Genomic DNA, 17673 nt, shown 5'->3' with positions numbered 1-17673 from the left:
TTTTTAAAACAGTGAGAAAAACATACTCCTGTATACGCCACTCAGCGTTACTGTGTATATGTCCTAAAATCCAATTATGTTATATATTTATATGATTGGACTTTTACCTTTGACTTAAAGAAGTAAGAGAGTGGCATGGACATATACACACTACCAAATGTAAACTAGATAGCTAGTGGGAAGCAGCCGCATGGCACAGGGAGATCAGCTCGGTGCTTTGTGACCACCGAGAGGGGTGGGATAGGGAGGGTGGGAGGGAGGGAGATGCAAGAGGGAGGGGATATGGGGACGTGTATGTGTATAACTGATTCACTCTGTCGTAAAGCAGAAACTGACACAACATTGTAAAGCAATTATACTCCAATAAAGATGATAAAAATTAAAAAATAAAGGAGAAAAGAAGGAAAACATGAAACTTGAATATAGTGACTATCTTACCTAAGAAATTAATCCACAACACAGTACCTTGGTCTGGGTCATCACGAGGGTGAACACTGAGTGAGAGCGGGAGCTTTTATCATTCATGCCAGTGGCCGCAGTTGCCTTCCTCTTATTTCCCAGTTCCAGCCAAATCTAGTGAGAAAGGAGAGAAGGAGGTCAGGCCTGCAGACAGGGGCTCACTGGAGCCAAGTAAAGAACCACAAAGTAAAGTGAGCACATATATACACACATTTATAATCAGTTTATAAAATAAGAATATTAATACACGCTTATTTAAGAATTTGCATTCCCATTTCTATTTTCTTTTCTGTCATAGAAATTTGAATGAAGAAATAATACCTTTAAAAGGCTATTTCTATAACTCTGACATGATGATCGATTTAAATTTTTAGTTTATAAGAGTACTTCTTTTGCTTAAACTTTACACAAACAAAATCAGTTCCTTATAAACTAACCTTTTATTTATGCAAACAGCAAGTAAGGGGAAATATTCTTATGAATATTTATGACTCTGATCTTTCTATCTAGTGGAGAGAAGATCATTACAATGGACCTTACCTGGATATCAGAGTAAGAGCTGACAACATTCCTATTTCACAAAAGCAAAGGACAAAATCAGTTTTCCTCATGATCACACTCCTGTTCTTATAAAACATCAGCCACCTTTCAACCACATAATTACTCCATGAATACCACAGTGGAATCATCCATAGTTATTATTATACTGATTCTTACAGAATCTTTCATTTTCTCCATTCTAAAACATAGGTAATAAAATAATGTTTTCATTTTAACAAATTTTAAGAAGTACGATTTTTCTTAATATAATGAAGCACCTTAGCGTCTTAACATTGTACTTATCCACGTCTAAATCGTGAGACCAAAAGATAAACTTTAACCCATATGTATAGGCAAAGGCATAGGTATAGGTACCTGTACATATGGGTGTGGTTAGGCGTAGGTAGAGGTACAGGTATATGTATAGGTACACATATATATGGGTGTGGTAGTGCGGGTGTGTATGGGTCTCAGCACAATCCCAGATTCACTAAATGGAGCTGAATTTTTTCTAGCCACTTTTCTTTTCCTTTAAGAAAGCATTTGGGACTTCCCAGGTGGCGCAATGGTTAAGAATCCGCCTGCCAATGCAGGGGACACGGGTTCGAGCCCTGGTCCGGGAAGATCCCACATGCCACGGAGCAACTAAGCCCATGTGCCACAACTACTGAGCCCATGTGCCGCAACTTCTGAAGCCCACGTGCCACAACTACTGAAGCCTGCTGCTCCTAGAGCCCGTGCTCCGCAACAAGAGGCCACCGCAATGAGAACCCCGCGCACCGCAACGAAGAGTAGCCCCCGCTCGCCGCAGCTAGAGAAAGCCCGCGCTCAGCAACGAAGACCCAACACAGCCAAAGATAAATAAGTAAAATAAACAAATTTATAAAATATATATATATATATATATATATATACACACACACATATAAAAAGAAAGCATTTGGAGTTGAAAGCCAAATAAATGACTCTCAGCATATTTCTAACTCTACACATTGAGCTCAGCACCTTCTCGCCTCCTCAGCTTAAAGTAACAGATAAAAAAAGCGGCTCGAGAGGAAAAGCTTAACTTAATGGGTTAGCAGGGGAAAGGGAGGAAAGTCAAATATTTCATACACAGTATAATTAATGCTCTACGCAAGGCACTTCACAGGTGCCGTGAGAGATATAAGTGGATATAACAAGCAGCTAACACTCTATTTGGAAAAAGGAGGAACGTTTAACTGGATAATATTAAGGGGAGAAGACTAAGTAGTGACGCAGCGTTTCACGGCTGGGGAGGCCGCCGAGAGCACAGTGGTCATGGGCTCCGGCTGCACACACTCACGTGGACAGGCCCTCGACGTAGGGGCCGGAGGCCGGGTGCTCCCGCACTCTCAGCTGTGGGCAAACATGAGCCACATTAACAGCAAGGCAAATACTTCATATAAAAGAGAAATTCAAATGACCTTTTTTTTCTATATTTCGAGTCTACGGTAAAGAGATTTGTCTTTACGCGGAAATAAATATAAAGGTCCTCAAAGAAACACTTCTGTAAGGCACTAGGAAACTGCCTCAAGACCACAAACTGTTCACATCTGCACAGTATTTGACGATATACCATAACATCAAATATCTTACTAGTTTTTTATTCCCTGCCGTAGCTATTGTTTATATGCTTTTAAATAGCTTTCTAAAATACGTGCAATAAATTTCAGTTAACATTTTTTTCCATTTTACATTATACATTTTAAACTTTGTGAGCAGAAATTTAAAAACACGTAGAAGTCAGAGAAGGAAATGCCAAGTTTTGTATGAGTCTCTTGATGTTGCCAAAAGCAAACTGTATGACCTTGAGCAAGTCAAGTGACCTCTTCAGATTTTAGCTTCTCGCTCTCCACAGCCCTTTTCAAAGTCAGAAATTTTTAATTCTTATAGCGGTTGTTTAAAAAGTTTATGCAAAAAAAAAAAAAAAAGTTTATGCCTTTGTGAAACTTTCTACTTCACAGAAAATATTAGCTATAAGATATCAATTTGCTAAATAATCGAGTGAAATACATATTCTACAATAACAATACAGTTTTTTTAAATTTATTCTTTTTTGGTTTGCAGACTTTTAGGAATTTGGTATTTGACATAAGTGGTCCAACTAAATCTTGGAATGTTTTATCTTTAACTTCTACACAATACTTGCTTAAGTAAAATGAGGTTACAGTTAACAACTAGTTTAATGTCCACTAACAATAATGTTCAGCTTATTTAGTAAAGAGCAATGTAGTTAGACTGTAGATCTCAAGCATTTGCTATCATATGCATTTTAGTAATTAAGCTATATATCATCTTGAGAACCAATATAATTATATGCATCAATAAAAACAGAAATTAAAAACAAATAATTTTTTAAATCTTACTGTTTGCTTTCTCTGCCCATTTTCACCTTTACAAACCAGAAGGTCGTGAATTTTTTCATTATATACTTCAAAGAAGCTCATTTCAAGGTGATAGCTGACCTAGCAGGAACAGAAACACAGCATGCAATTTATTTGAAAAGTTCTTGCATTTTTTTACAAATCATATCTGATAACAGTCTAATAACCAGAATATATAAAGAACTCTTACAATTCAACAACAGAAAGACAAACAACCAATTAAAAAATAGGCAAAGGACTGAAGAGACGTTTCTGCAAAACAGATACACAAGTAAGTCAACAAGCACATGGAAAGGTGTCCAACATCACAAGTCAGTAGGGAAATGCAAATCAAAGCCACGGTAAGAAACCACTTCACACCCACTAGGATGGCTGTAATCAAGGAAACGGAAAACATCAAATGCTGATGAGGATGTGGAGAAATCGGAACCCTCCAGTGCTGCTGGTGGGAATGTTAAATGGTGCCAATGTCCTGAAAAACAGTGGGCAGTTTCTCAAAATGTTAAGCACAGAATTACTGGATAACCCAGCAATTTCACTCCTATCTACCCAAAAGAATTACAAATAAATTCAAATTAAAAATTACTCAAATAGGGCTTCCCTGGTGGTCCAGTGGTTAAAAATCCGCCTTCCAATGCAGGGGACATGGGTTCGATCCCTGGTCGGGGAACTAAGATCCCACTTAGTTGCCGGGGGGCAACTAAGCCAACGCCGCAACTACTGAGCCTGCACGCTCTGGAGCCCACACGCCACACGGAGAGAGAAGCCCGTGCGCACAACAGAGTCCACGCGCCGCAAGGAGAGATCCCGCGTGCCGCGACTAAGACCTGACATAGCCAAATAAATATTTTTAAAAATTACTCAAATAAAAAATGTACACAACCGTACAACTGTGTATTGTAATAGCAACAGTATTACGAAAGCCAAAAGATGGAAACAGCCTAAATGCCCATCAACGGATAAAGATGTGGCACATATATGCAATGGCATATTACTCAGCCATAAAAAGGAATGAAGTGTCAATACATGCTGTAACACTGATGAACCTCATGCTGCATGATACTCCACTTACAGGAAACGTCCAGAAAAGGTAAAGCCAGAGACAGAAAGTAGGGGCTGAGGGGAGGGAGATGGGTTGTAACTACTTAATGGGACATGGATGGTCTCCTTTGAGGGTGATAAAAAGTTTTTTAGACCCAGATAGAGGTGGTGGTTGCACAACATTATAAATGTTGTAAATGCCACTGAATTTTACATTTTAAGATGGTCAATTTTACGTTATGTGAATTTTATCTTAACATAGGAAAATTTCTAATTTCAACAACAAAAGTCCTTGCGTTTCTTACTAACTTCTAGGAAATTCACCTAATTCAATTCACCTTAGTACGTGCGTGGCTTTGGACTATATGAGACGGATGTACAGAAGTATACAGCAAGGTTCTAGCCCACGAGCTTCCATCTCAGAGAAACATAACATACCCTCCAACAGATAAGACAGAGCAATAGAAAATTAAGAACCAAAATGAGAAATCATGACCATAAATAAAACGGCCAATCAGAAAGGGGAGATGCGGGTGCCAGAGAGGCTGGGGAAGGAGGAGAAAAGGATGTGATGCGTGAGGAACGCAGCGGGCTGGACCCTGTGGGCGAACACTTGATCTGCTAAGTGAGGATCTTAAATCAGAGCTTTTCTTCCTGATTGCGGCAAAAAACAATCACCAGACTCAGTAGAGCTGAGCTTCTCCTCCTTTTGACTCTGAAAGACAAGGTATGAAAGCCAAAAAGGGAATATTTGCTTCCATGTAGCTTTCTTGAGTTAGGGCATGTTCCCTTGTTAGAGAAATAAATTTCATCCACAGGCCCAAAGTGAGTCAGCAAACACCCAGCGCTAACGAAACTAGAAGCTTCAAGGGAGATCACAGAGATGTAGGTTCAATTCACCAAATACTTATTGGGCCTAGCAGGCACACAGCACTCTTCTAGGTGCCGTGGGAGAACCTGAGGGGAACCGGGCAGGCTTCACCCTCAGAGAACTCACGGTCTAATTGGAGGTGCAACGCAGCACTTGAGGGACACAGACGGGGGTACAGTTAGCATCCCGGGAGAGGAACAAAGCACTTCCGGGTAGAGATCAGGTACAGGTGAACCCATGCAATTACAGGGTATTTACAGGGGCTCTGGATACAGGTATTGGGGCTCAGAATTCAACAAACGTGCGTTAATGTCTATTATACATAAAACAGTGTACTGTATTATGGGGCTTCCAGGGGGCCTGGCAGAGGAACATGCCGTGGGAGGGGAGCTGCCAAAGGTGGGGAGGTCACGTCACAGAGGAGCATACTTTGTCCGCTCCTTCGAGGCGCCTGGCGTCTGTGGCTATACCCCCACCCCGTGACCCCCACCCGCATGCTGTTATCTTCTACCACCCTGAGTGATCCCAAATTGACAAAACCACAGTCACTTCGCTGGGCTCCCTATGTGCCGGGCACTGTTCAAAACCTTTCACGCAGACGAACACATTTCACACTCACAACAAACCTAGGAGAACATCCTCCTCATCCCCTGTCTCTGTGCTGAAGCACTCAGAGAAGTTAAGCACATTGCTCAAGGTCACACTTCCAGCAAAGTGATGGAACCTGGACTCCAGCTCAAGCCATCTCCGAAGTCCACGCTCTTAACCTTTTCACGTGTTCCTCTCACTGACAAAGTCGTTCCCCACAACTGGAGCACCCCAGACCCGTGATCACACCAGAGACCCCTCGCCTTCGCCTGCTCTCCCTCCCTGGCTTCCACCACCTTTAAAGGAAACAGATGCTAAACAGAGGGGCCTAACCCACGGCCACGCCTCCTTTAAGGACCCCGTGCCCCCAGCTTGCATGTTCCCATAGCCGCCGCTCTCATCCTAACCTAGTATTTACTTCACTTTATCGAGCATCTCACCGACTGTACTCGGCTGTGTACTGGCCCGTTTCTCCATCACACTCTCTTCACTACAGGCACCGGGTCTTTCGACTCCGTGCTCTCAAGTACAGCACAATATTTTCCCAAGTCCCCTTATCATAAGAATCACTAGAGGAAAAGTATGAAAATTATAAACTCCCAGGCTACCCTCTAAACCAACCGAATCAGAATCTCCAGAAGCTTTTCAGCAAGTACACCCACACACACATTCCCAGGGGCTCTCGTCCTCAAGCAAGTTTTGGGAAAACTGGTCTAACAGGCTGCCCGGCAAACAGCTGGCCACACTAGGACCAGGTGAGAGGGCGTGGGCACCCAGCACTGGGGCAGTGCGGGGCACGAGCGAGGCTGTGACCTCCACTCCAGGCTGAATCTGCAGGTCACTCCTCTCTCTCCTACTGTTGCTGTCCTAATGCTGACACCTGCCGTCCTTAGGGAAGGCCGTGCCGCCGCCCCGCGGCAGACACGCACGACGGGGCGTAACTACCGCGCCGCTTGCACCCCACGCCCACAGAGGTGATTGGACAGAGAAGGCGGAAGAGAGGACCCTCCATCCCTGTCCAGCAGGAGGAACCGCCTCTGAGTCTGGAGCCCCCGTCCCCCATACCACTGTGCTAAAGGAGAGCGACCAGAAATTACAACATCTTCTGCTGAGCAGTTCCTTAGTGGCCACGACTCTGACTTTAACTTGATTTGACCGTTTTCTAGTCTAATAAGAAGGCTTACGGATACTATGAGAACATACCTCCTGGGTTTGTTTTTTGGCTATTTCAGCAAAAAGACCTTCACAGAATCTTGGAATTATTCCTGGTTCTTCACTAAATCCCATCATCCTGGAAAATACATTATGAATAGGGAGGAAGTAAAACTAATTAGGTTTTTAAATTCTTTGGGGAGAAAGTAAACCTCAATTTCCTCTTCTGTAAAATGGGAATAAATAAGAACTATCTAATTCAGAGCCTTTAGCACAGGGCTTGGAATACAGTAAAAACGTAACAAGCGTTATAGCTACTATTAAAACTTGAGTCTTTCCTTCTAGGACGGGTGTTACTACCATACCGTTGATCAGATGACTTGCTTGTAATTCTCACAACAATACTTCCAATTAACCTCTCTGGACTTCAGTTTACACAAGGAAGAGTTTATAGTAAGATGGGGCCAACGAAACAATATCTCACGCATAAACAGAAACCCAGAGACGAAGTAACTTGCCCAAGTTTGCAGAACTAGTATGTAAAATGGTGAGATTTGAGCCCAGAGCTGTGCAGTTGCAAAACTATATTCTATCAAACTATGCTGCTTCCCACAAAAAATGTAAACATTTCTGGATAATCGGATTTATGATACAACTCACGTATAGGACTTTCCAGAGCCAGTCTGACCATAAGCAAAGAGACAGGTGTTGAAGCCTTCGAAGGCCTGTTCCAGGAGCGGGGCCGCCAGTGCCTCGTACACGGCCGTCTGGCTCGCGAAGCGGGGATGACGCTCTTCAACGGACCAGAAGGAAAGATCGTAAATGAAACTGTACACCTGTCGCATGCTGGGATGTTCCACGGCTATTTCTTCCCCGTTCAGGAAGACGACCTGGGATGTTCCTTCACTCTTCTCTCTTTAAAAAGAAGCACAGAGAAAAATATCGTTACTATAATTATTCTGAGTATATTCCCACAGAATATAATAAGGACCTCAAACTAGTTAAATGCAACAGTCCTCCAGGGCAAGATGATTCTTCAGTTTTATGTGGAAAATGCAGACCGGCACACGTGATAACAGCGGGTCTCCAAGCTCTATTTCCTGCAGCTGCCGCGCCACCGTTCAAAGGGAGAATGGGTTCCAGATCGCTTGTCTGGAAAAGCGCCCCCGACTTTTACAGGATTTTCCATCTTTTTCCTTTTTTTCTTAAGCTCTCCCTTTTCTCATCCTGCCTACTATAATCTACCTGTCTCAGCAGTTCAAACCTGGAAACTTGTTTGAATATATTATAAAGAAATTTTGGAGGTACAAATCTAAGTAAAGCTGGTAAGAAACACAATTTCAACAAACTCAGTTAGATACAAGTCTGAACCATAAGCGCCTCTGGGCTACTAGTTACGTTTCTATGAATCCAAAGGTCCCTCCCTCCTTTAAATTATCTCTTTGGGTCCATCCTTCTTCCACCTAAGACTTAGCAGGAAATCTTTCACCGGCTCCAGAGCTGCAGAAAAGCATTATCAGGCCTTGTCTGGCCCCAGCTCTGCTTTAGATCAGAAACTACCGAGGAAACCACCTCCCTCATCCTCCACCACGGCCCTGCTACGGGCGCCTGCTGGGTCTGGAATCAGCACGTGGTCCCTCGCTCCATCCTCTCCAGGGCAGCCACCCATCCTGGGCTTGTCCCTTCTGCCCCTCTTCCCCACACAGTCTCGAGGCTCTTCGGTACTGAGTTCTCTCCCCTTATCACTGACCCCACGTTTTCAGCTAAAAGGCTCAAGGCCCTGTGGAACTTGCCTTAACTGCTGGCCGTTTAGGTTCAAACCAGAGGTCCGTCTGCACTGCCGGCTCACCATACCCTCCTCTAACTCACTTAGGTCCACAAAAGAGTTAAAAACTACTGACTCTGTGAAGTCTTCACAGTCCTCTCTCCAAGTACGTAAAGATAACCAGATGCCACATTCACACTGGGCGGGTCATCTTTTTCAGCACAACCCACAATCTGTGAGTGTCTCACCCACAAGCACTTTTGGGGAGAGATTTTTTTTTGCCATCAAAATCAAATCTAATAAATGAGTGAGCATATAACCACCACACAGCAGAGATGATGAGGGGGTGACCACCACTCTGGAAAGGGTTTTGGAAGGACCTCTTTGGGGAACGAGTGACCTGTTGTAGCTCTTTTCAAGGGAAAGGTAGAGATCCCACCATACATTACAGATTTGAAAGCAGACTGCATTAGACTGAAGTCATTCAGACTTTTAAAAAGCAGTATATCCAGAGAAACTTACGTCTGCAAAATACGGTGACTTCGATTTTTTAATTTTACAGCCAATAATCAAAAATAATCCACATACTACAACTGAACCGAGAAGTTCTGTCTGTATAAAAGAATCACCAGCCGGTTTGAAAATGCATGAACACGCTGACTTCCCCAAGGCAGAGCGGAACTGGACAAGCTCCAGGCCACCAGCCTGGCCTTAGACAGAAAGGGGAACGTACCGCGTGCTGAAAGGCCTGACTCTGACTGCCACCGTCACTTGACTGTTTTCCACTTTTAGGGGGTCTGTTTCTGTAGAGGTTCTCCGAAGTGCAGTTTCTTCTTCAAGAAGGAATATATTTTCTCGTGACCGTTCCCTTTTATTTGCGGGAAGAGAACTTTTCGGCCTTTGTTTAACTTGAAGGGTAGGCATCCTGTTTTTCAGAACTGATGCAGATGGGCTCTTAAACTGAGGAATGCCACGCTTTGGTGTCGATCTGTTCTCTGTAACACACTTCGAAGGTGTTCTTTTCTCTAAGCTTTCAAATTTAGGTGCAAGTTTCGCACCATCCTTCCCAGCACTTCTGTGATGTAAGCTTCCTGTTCCTGACACTCTGATATCCAACTTGCTCTGAATAGGTTTCGTTGCCAAGCATCCTGATCTAACAGCTTCAGTCTGACTCTGGGAACCAGCGGGTGGTCTATCACTTAGGGACTTAAGGGCAACATTTTCTTCTGCCCCACTGACAGCAGAAAGCGTTTCTTTGTATTTTCCGCCAGCCTTCACTTCAGGGTCTTTTGGGTCTGCAGCTAAAGGTACAGAAGGTGTGACAAGAAACCTTCTATCATTATTTACAGTCTTTACATTTATACTAGTTTCTGGTGAAGCACAATTGTTTTCTCCTTTACCTCCCACATTCTGCGCTGCTTTCCACTTTTCCACGGAATCTGTCTTAGCCCGACGTTGTAACGCAAGACATGTTTCTGCTGTTTTTGCAGTTGTGTCTCCCGACTCACGACCAAGCAGAGAGGATTCTTGGCTCCTTGTCACTCTCCTCTGAAGCGTTAACCTTCCCACAGGGTTAGGGGGAAGGGCTGTATCTTCCGTTTTTTTACAGGCAGAGATAACATAAGTGCTATTTATGTCTCCGGTTTTACTTGCGGATATCAATAACGGATCATCATTTTCACATTCTGACATATCCGACTTTGAATGCAGCTTCAGCCTGCTACCATGGGGGAGGACAGGCAGCGATGAACTCTTTGGGGAAGAAGGGATACCAAGGATATTGCTGTCATTTCTACTATGTGCAGTGTAAACTGACATTGTGGCAGCAAGTTATTTTTAGAAAGCGTGTTGCTGAAGAAACTTTAAGCTCTTCTTCGGACGTTCATTTAACTTCCGGCCATTCCTTCTGCATCAGTTTCCACAATTATCTGCTAGAATTAAATAAATAAATAAATAAAATTTAGATGGCACAGAATACGAATAGGCCGTAAAAACATGAGGACCTTCCATGGTGAAAGTAACTGCTCAGAGCAATACGTCAGAGTAGGTCATGATCTCCAGCTCAGATACTGTTCCCATGCAGCTTCAGACAAACCTCTGACCTCAAAGAGCCTACAGTCATTACTTCCAATCATTACTCGGCTGAGCTCCCATGAGGTGCCAGGCCCTCTGATGGATACTATGGATTTTCAAAGGCAAGACCCCTGTTTTCATTTCCTTAGTCTAGAAGGAATGCACAGATAACATTTCTATCAGGCCAAATGTGCCAGGTGACTTTAACAATGTAAAAAGCACATGTCGGGGGCTTCCCTGGTGGTCCAGTGGTTAAGACTTCACTTCCACTGCAGGGGGCACGGGTTCGATCCCTGGTCAGGGAACGAAGATCCCGCATGCTGTGTGGCACAGCCAAAAAAGGAAAAAGAAAAAAAAAAAGCACATGTCAAAGACATAAGAATGGGGCTTCCCTGGTGGTGCAGTGGTTGAGAATCTGCCTGCTAATGCAGGGGACATGGGTTCGAGCCCTGGTCCGGGAGGATCCCACATGCTGTGAGCAACTGGGCCCGTGAACCACAACTACTGAGCCTGCGCGTCTGGAGCCTATGCTCTGCAACAAGAGAGGCCGCGATAGTGAGAGGCCCGCGCACCGCGATGAAGAGTGGCCCCCGCTTGCCGCGACCAGAGAAAGCCCTCGCACAGAAACGAAGACCCAACACAGCCAAAAATAAATAAATTAATTAATTTTTTTAAAAAAAGACATAAGAATGGCCAACAAGCACATAAAAAGATGCTCAAAATCACTAATCATTAGGTAAAAGCAAATCAAAACTATAATGAGATGCCACATCACTAGCTCATTAGAATGGCTACTATGAAAAGAAAAAAAAAAAAAAACAAGTGTTGACCAGGATGTGAAGAAACTGGTACCCTTGTGTACTGCTGATGCAAAATGGTACAGCCACTATGGAAAACAGTATGGACAGTCCTCAAAAAATTAAAATTACCACATGACCTAGCAATTCCACTTCTGGGTATATACGCAAAAGAAATGAAAGCAGGGTCTCGAAGAGATATTTTTATGCTCATGTTCATAGCAGCATTATCCACAATAGCTAAAATGGGGAAGCAACCCAAGTGTCCATTGACCAATGAATGGCTTACCAAAATGTGGTAACGTTATTCATCTTTTAAAAGTAAGGAAATTCTGCAATTGCTACAATATGGATGAACCTCGAGGACATTATGCTAAGTGAAATAAGCCAGTCACAAAAAGACAAATAACATATGATATCACTTATATCAAGTGCATAGAGTAGTTAAAATAATAAAGACAGAAAGTTGCCAGGATCTGGGGGAGGGGAGAACAGAGAGTTAGTGTTTAACAGGTACAGAGTTTCAGATTTACGAGATGACAGAGTTATGGCGACAGATGCTAGTGACGACCACACACGATACGAATATATTTAAGGATGTCCACTTAAAAGCGGTTACGATGGTAAATGTTAGAAAAGAGAACATGTCAGCAAAGGTTTTTTTTGAAGTACCCCCAGCGTGGGGAGCAGAAGGGGGCCTAACGGGGACACTCCAGCACCGAAGTTAAAGACCGGAGTGAAGCACTTCTGCGTCAGCGGAATGCACGTTACACGCAAGAATGCCTCAGGGAAATGAGTTTGAGCGGCGTCACAGACAGATTATTCCCAAATAAGTAGCAGAGACAATAAATATGATAAGTGCTGTACATCAATTGCTTGTGCTGAGAAAAATTATGCAAGATTAGTTAAGTAGACAGCCTGCCCTCTAGCAGTTAGACAGCAAAGTAGACAGGAATGTATGTTAACTATGTGTCAACAGTAGCGATCCAGCATTCATGTTTCAGGGAAAAGAGAACTGCAGTGACAGCTAAGAGGTCTGGCTTCTAGTCAACGCTGAATCAAACTGGTTATATTGATGTAAACAAGTCTTCACATTTGCATGCCTGATTCTAACTTGCCAAATGACACCTGATCATTGACACATATTTCATTGTGAAAGTAAATAAAGGAAACCTAATTTAAAATAGAACTGGGGGATCTAAAGAGCAGCTCTCATGCTTTATCCCTTGCCATGTTTTACAGATTCTACAGGAAGAAGCTACTTCACATCCCAGAGCAGAGGAAGAAAGGTTTCCTCGTCGCCTATAGCAACCGCCCAGCCAATGAGAAAATACGCAGCTCAGCCACTAGGAGGTGATCACCACCCGGACTGTCGTTCAATTCCCTCCTTTTCTTCACACAGGCAGACCAGTCTTAGGCGCTTTGCTGCCCCATAGATACTGCGCTTTTTACAAACTAAAGATTTGCGGCAACCCTGCATCAGCAAGTCAGAGCCATTTTCCCAACTGCATCGGCTCACTTCATGTCTGCGTCACGTTTTGGTAATTCTCACAATATTTCAAACTTTTTCATTAGCGCCCTACTTGTTATGGTGATCTGTGATCCGCGGTCTCTGATGTTACTACTAGGACGCACTGAAGGCTCTGATGATGGTTAGCATTTTTACCATTAAAGTGTTTTAAATGAAGGTATATACATTGTTTTTTTAGACACAATACTATTGCACACTTCATAGGCTACAGTATAGCACAAATATAACTTTTATATGAAACAAAACATTCCTGTGACTCCATGGGCGGTCTCACGGAGCCCACACTACCTGGGAGGTGCCGGGACAGACAAGCCCCTCTCCTCTGCTCTGGGCTGGTCCACCCTTTCTGCTCCAGCGAGCTCGCCCTGAGCTGCAGTTCTCTGCTGCTCCCACATAGACTCTTCCTGCTAATCCATCAACTGGCTGTTGTATTTTTAAGGTCGACCCCAGAGATTACGGCTCTGGAGGAACAAAATAACAGAGGTTCACTTTCAAGGAAGCCTTTGAAAGTTCTAAATCACTAACAATCATTACCGGAAACTTCGCCAGGACCTAAGCATCTCCCGTCACCTTTTAACTAAAAGCAGGGAGACTTCCTGTTACGGAAGCAAATACAAAGGCAAGAAGACATTGCGAGGCTTCCCTGGTGGCACAGTGGTTGAGAGTCCGCCTGCCGATGCAGGGGACGCGGGTTCGTGCCCCGGTCCGGGAAGATCCCACATGCCGCGGAGCGGCTGGGCCCGTGAGCCATGGCCGCTGAGCCTGCGCGTCCGGAGCCTGTGCTCCGCAACGGGAGAGGCCGCCAACAGTGAGAGGCCCGCCTACCGCAAAAAAAAAAAAGAAGAGATTGCGGACCTTCAACCGCAGCTGAAAACCTGCTGCTACTTACACGGAGCGAGACGGCTCTTTGTTTTGGGGGGCGGGGGTCGCTGTGAGACCGGAGGGAAATGGTGCCCAGACTCCGGGACCGGTTCTCAGCGGTCACGCCGGGACCGGGACAGCGACGCGCCCCGAAGGCGGCCCCGGCGGGGGCAGCGGCGCGAAGGGCGAGGCCCGGTCCCGCCCCTGTCCCTCCTGCGGGACCCCCGCCCCGTCCCCCTGGGGGACCCCTGCCCCGCCCCGCCCGGACTCCCGAGCCGCTCGGCCCCCGCCCCGCCGCCGCCCGCACCGACGCGCCGCCCCCAGGCCGCAACCCCTACCTCGCGTAACCCACCTAGCAGGCCCCAGGCCTTCCCGCGCCGCTCACGCCTCCGCCGCCGACCAGCGGTTTGAACGCGCGCCCCGCCCTCTGATTGGCTGCCGGGCGCCGCGCAAGCACGTTCTCCCGGAAGCGTGCGTCCGTAGCGCGGAGCTCGCATCTCCTAGGCAACGGGCCCGCCCTCCGGGCTGCGCGCACTGAGCTGGGAGCGGCCATAGCCGCGCAGGGGGCGCGGGCTCTGGGCGGCTGGGGGCGCCTTCGGCTGGGCTTGGCGGGCAGTGGCGCGCTTGTCCAGCCTCGGTGCACAGTGAGCACAGTCCGTCCGCCTCACAGCAGGACTTCTCGGTGCAGAAATGGCTGTTTGCCCCCGAGTGAACCAGAATCATTCACACTTTTCTAGGATTTCCTGTGCAAAGCCTGGTGATGGGAAGTGCGCTAAATGTCTTACATGGAATTTTTTCTGTTAATCCTGAATATCTTACGAGGTAAATATTAATATGATTCCCCAGTTTACAGATGAGAGACTGAGGTCTAGAGTTAAACTTGTGAAAAATCAGGCAACTAGCAGGCGGTGTAACTAGAATTCCAAAGCCCACGTCGTGAGATATAACTTACTTTCTATAAATATTACAATAAGATTTTGAAGCATGAAAAAACAATAAAAATACATGCTGAAAAATAACCAGATCTGTGAGAGGGACTCTAGTCCAGCAAATATTATAAAGCAACTATATTTTTTAAACAGAAAAAGTGCAGATAATGGAAATGTATTCAGTAGGATAGAGAAACCAAATTGGACTCCAGCTATATAGAAAAATTGAGTGGATGATAAAGTACTCATTCTAAAGCTCACTTTAAAAATCATGCTAAAATTTATTAAAATTAAGTTATAGAGCAACTATCAGAAAAAAAGAATATTGTATTTATCAGATATATGGGAAAATGATCAAGTCTAGAAGCAAAAGAAGATATGGCAAAGGAAGACTGACAAATACATAAAAATTTTAACTTAAGTATAGTTCAAAATAACAAAAATAAAATGTAGTAAACTAACTAGAAAAATACATTAAGTGTGACAAGATGTAAAGATCTCTTTCAATGTTATAAGGCAAATAAGTTTATGAATAGAATAAGAAAATAAATAAAATGTAAAAATGGGCGAAGGGACTTCACGCAATAAAGAATTCATAGACACACAAAAATAATTCAGATAAAAGTAGAATGTAAAACCCAGCCATTAAATGCGAGTGTAAAAAAAAAAGAGAGGTTCAAGTGAAAAAAATGTTTTTTAATTTTGGTGCTAGTGATTTTGCATCAGAATTAAAAGTACACATTTCTAGTGACAGCAACTGGTCAGCTTCTTGAGGGCAAGGACCACAGCCATTCACAGTGTATCCCTACTGCTTAGTGTGAGGCCTAATATATAAAAGATGCTTAATAAATATTTGTTGAGTAAATAGCAACCCCCTCCAGAAAGCACTATGATAATGTATTGAAAGAATCGTAAAGAGATTCATATTCTTTGACCTAGTTACTGCACTACAAAACTTTATTCTTAGAAAATATTTCAGTGGCATCCTAAAAGTCTGTAGGCCCCAAACTGGAAAAGCTCTCAATGGCCAACCATGAGAGAATGTTTTAAATGGTTAAAAATTAGGAAAAAATAAATTCTATTACAACAATTAAGTGTCATTAAAGTTACAATTACGAATTAACTAGAAGCAGACAGTGTGTGGCCTAAAGACCAGACGCTGCCCCAGACTGCGAGCCCAAGACGGAGAGGGGCCTCGTCTGTGTCACCCTGTCTCCGCAGTGCCTAGCACAGCGGACGGTCACAGGTCGCTAGCCACGCTTCCCTCTTCTTCCTGCTCTGTACGAAGCTCCCGATTCAGTTCCAGCCACAGGGATAATACTCCACAGAATCAAGGGCCACCTGTGAGCCACCTCCGGGTTACACAGGAGGGATTTGGGTCTTTTATATATTACGCTGACATGGTGCTTCTCTCTTCAGATCCTGCCCGCAGCTGACCAGCAGGGAAAGTCACTGCTGGGGACCTCAGCTCCCTCATCTGGGAACTGCAGATGTTAATGCCACCTCCCCTAAAGAGTTGTCGTGAGGGTTAAATTAGATAGTGCATGCAAAGTGCTTAGCATCGAGCCGGGCGCAGGATTATGCTCCACAAATGTAAGCTACTAAATTGCATCGCCTAAAACCACTCTCCAAAACGCTGCAGAGCCCTGGCCGGTGCTGACAAACCGCGATCGTGCGTTTACAGCCTCTCTGTAATGACACATCTTACTTTATGAAGGCTGAGGATTATGATTTAATCCCTAGAAATAACCACAAGATGAAACAGCGAGTCCTTTTGTACTGGACTCACTGGAGTCTATTAAAAATCAGGAGAAAGCAGTGACAAATGATCTCCAAGGTGGCGGGGGGGGGCAGAACTAATCTCCATTTTGCTTTAATATGATTAAAATTTTTTAGAATTTCAGATCGTCTGTGCTTTTTGGTGGAAGACAAGAAAAGGAATCTATACACCTGAAACGAACATGATATTGTAAATCAACTACACGTCAATTTAAAAAAATAAAAATAAAATACTGTTGAACTAAAAAAAGGAAAAAGGAATGTAGACTGTTCAGATTCGGTCACACAAGATTCCAGGGCGAGCATCCTGAAGGAATCTCATTTCATCTCAAATGAAATGAAATGAAATCTCGGGGCCTCTAGTCCTGGCCTGCTGCCCGACTTTGTGGACGTGCGGCCCCTCCAACACCCACACGACACCGGTGGTGTCAGAGCTCTGCCCTCCAGTTCAGGCAAAGGGAATGCTTCCTTACTGGTGACACAGCAGCTGTTTAAAATGCCCTACAGTTCAAACCTGTTTTCAGATTTGACTCATTAAAATAACGCCTCCTTTGGGAATCTAAAGTCATACAATCTGCCTGCCACTCAGATTACTTTACCTTTCTGACCCTTGGCTTCTTGACCTGTAAAATGAGGGGATATCGTCAACAATAGCTAGAAAAATCAAACTAGATAATGCACGCAAAACCATCTGAAACATGCGACACATCATTGCATGTAAATTTTAATTGATATATGTTTTGACTGTATATAGTTAACTTAGATATTTGTGAGAATTAAAATAGATAATGTGGGGAATTCCCTGGTGGTCCAGTGGTTAGGACCCGGTGCTTTCACTGCCATGGGCCCAGGTTCGATCCCTGGTTAGAGAACTAAGATCCC

General features: G+C 44.3%; 1 protein-coding gene across 1 annotated transcript in view; it reads right to left on the bottom strand.

Annotated features, from left to right (window-relative positions):
• The window catches only part of KIF14 (kinesin family member 14), a 56695-nt gene extending 42831 nt beyond the window's left edge, over positions 1-13864 (bottom strand). Inside the window, exons 1-8 of the mRNA XM_024130613.2 lie at positions 13511-13864; positions 9555-10752; positions 7717-7971; positions 7108-7195; positions 3387-3485; positions 2324-2376; positions 1000-1030; positions 466-573 (exon numbers count right to left, since the gene is read on the bottom strand). Coding sequence (XP_023986381.1) covers positions 466-573; positions 1000-1030; positions 2324-2376; positions 3387-3485; positions 7108-7195; positions 7717-7971; positions 9555-10639 — 1719 coding nt within the window. The 5' untranslated portion in view covers positions 10640-10752; positions 13511-13864. The remainder of the gene's footprint in view (positions 1-465; positions 574-999; positions 1031-2323; positions 2377-3386; positions 3486-7107; positions 7196-7716; positions 7972-9554; positions 10753-13510) is intronic.
• Positions 13865-17673: the final 3809 nt, after the last annotated feature.

This window comes from Physeter macrocephalus, chromosome 4 (assembly GCF_002837175.3).
Source record: "Physeter macrocephalus isolate SW-GA chromosome 4, ASM283717v5, whole genome shotgun sequence".
NCBI classification, from domain to species: domain Eukaryota; kingdom Metazoa; phylum Chordata; class Mammalia; order Artiodactyla; family Physeteridae; genus Physeter; species Physeter macrocephalus.
This window is presented reverse-complemented; position numbering and strand designations above follow the sequence as displayed.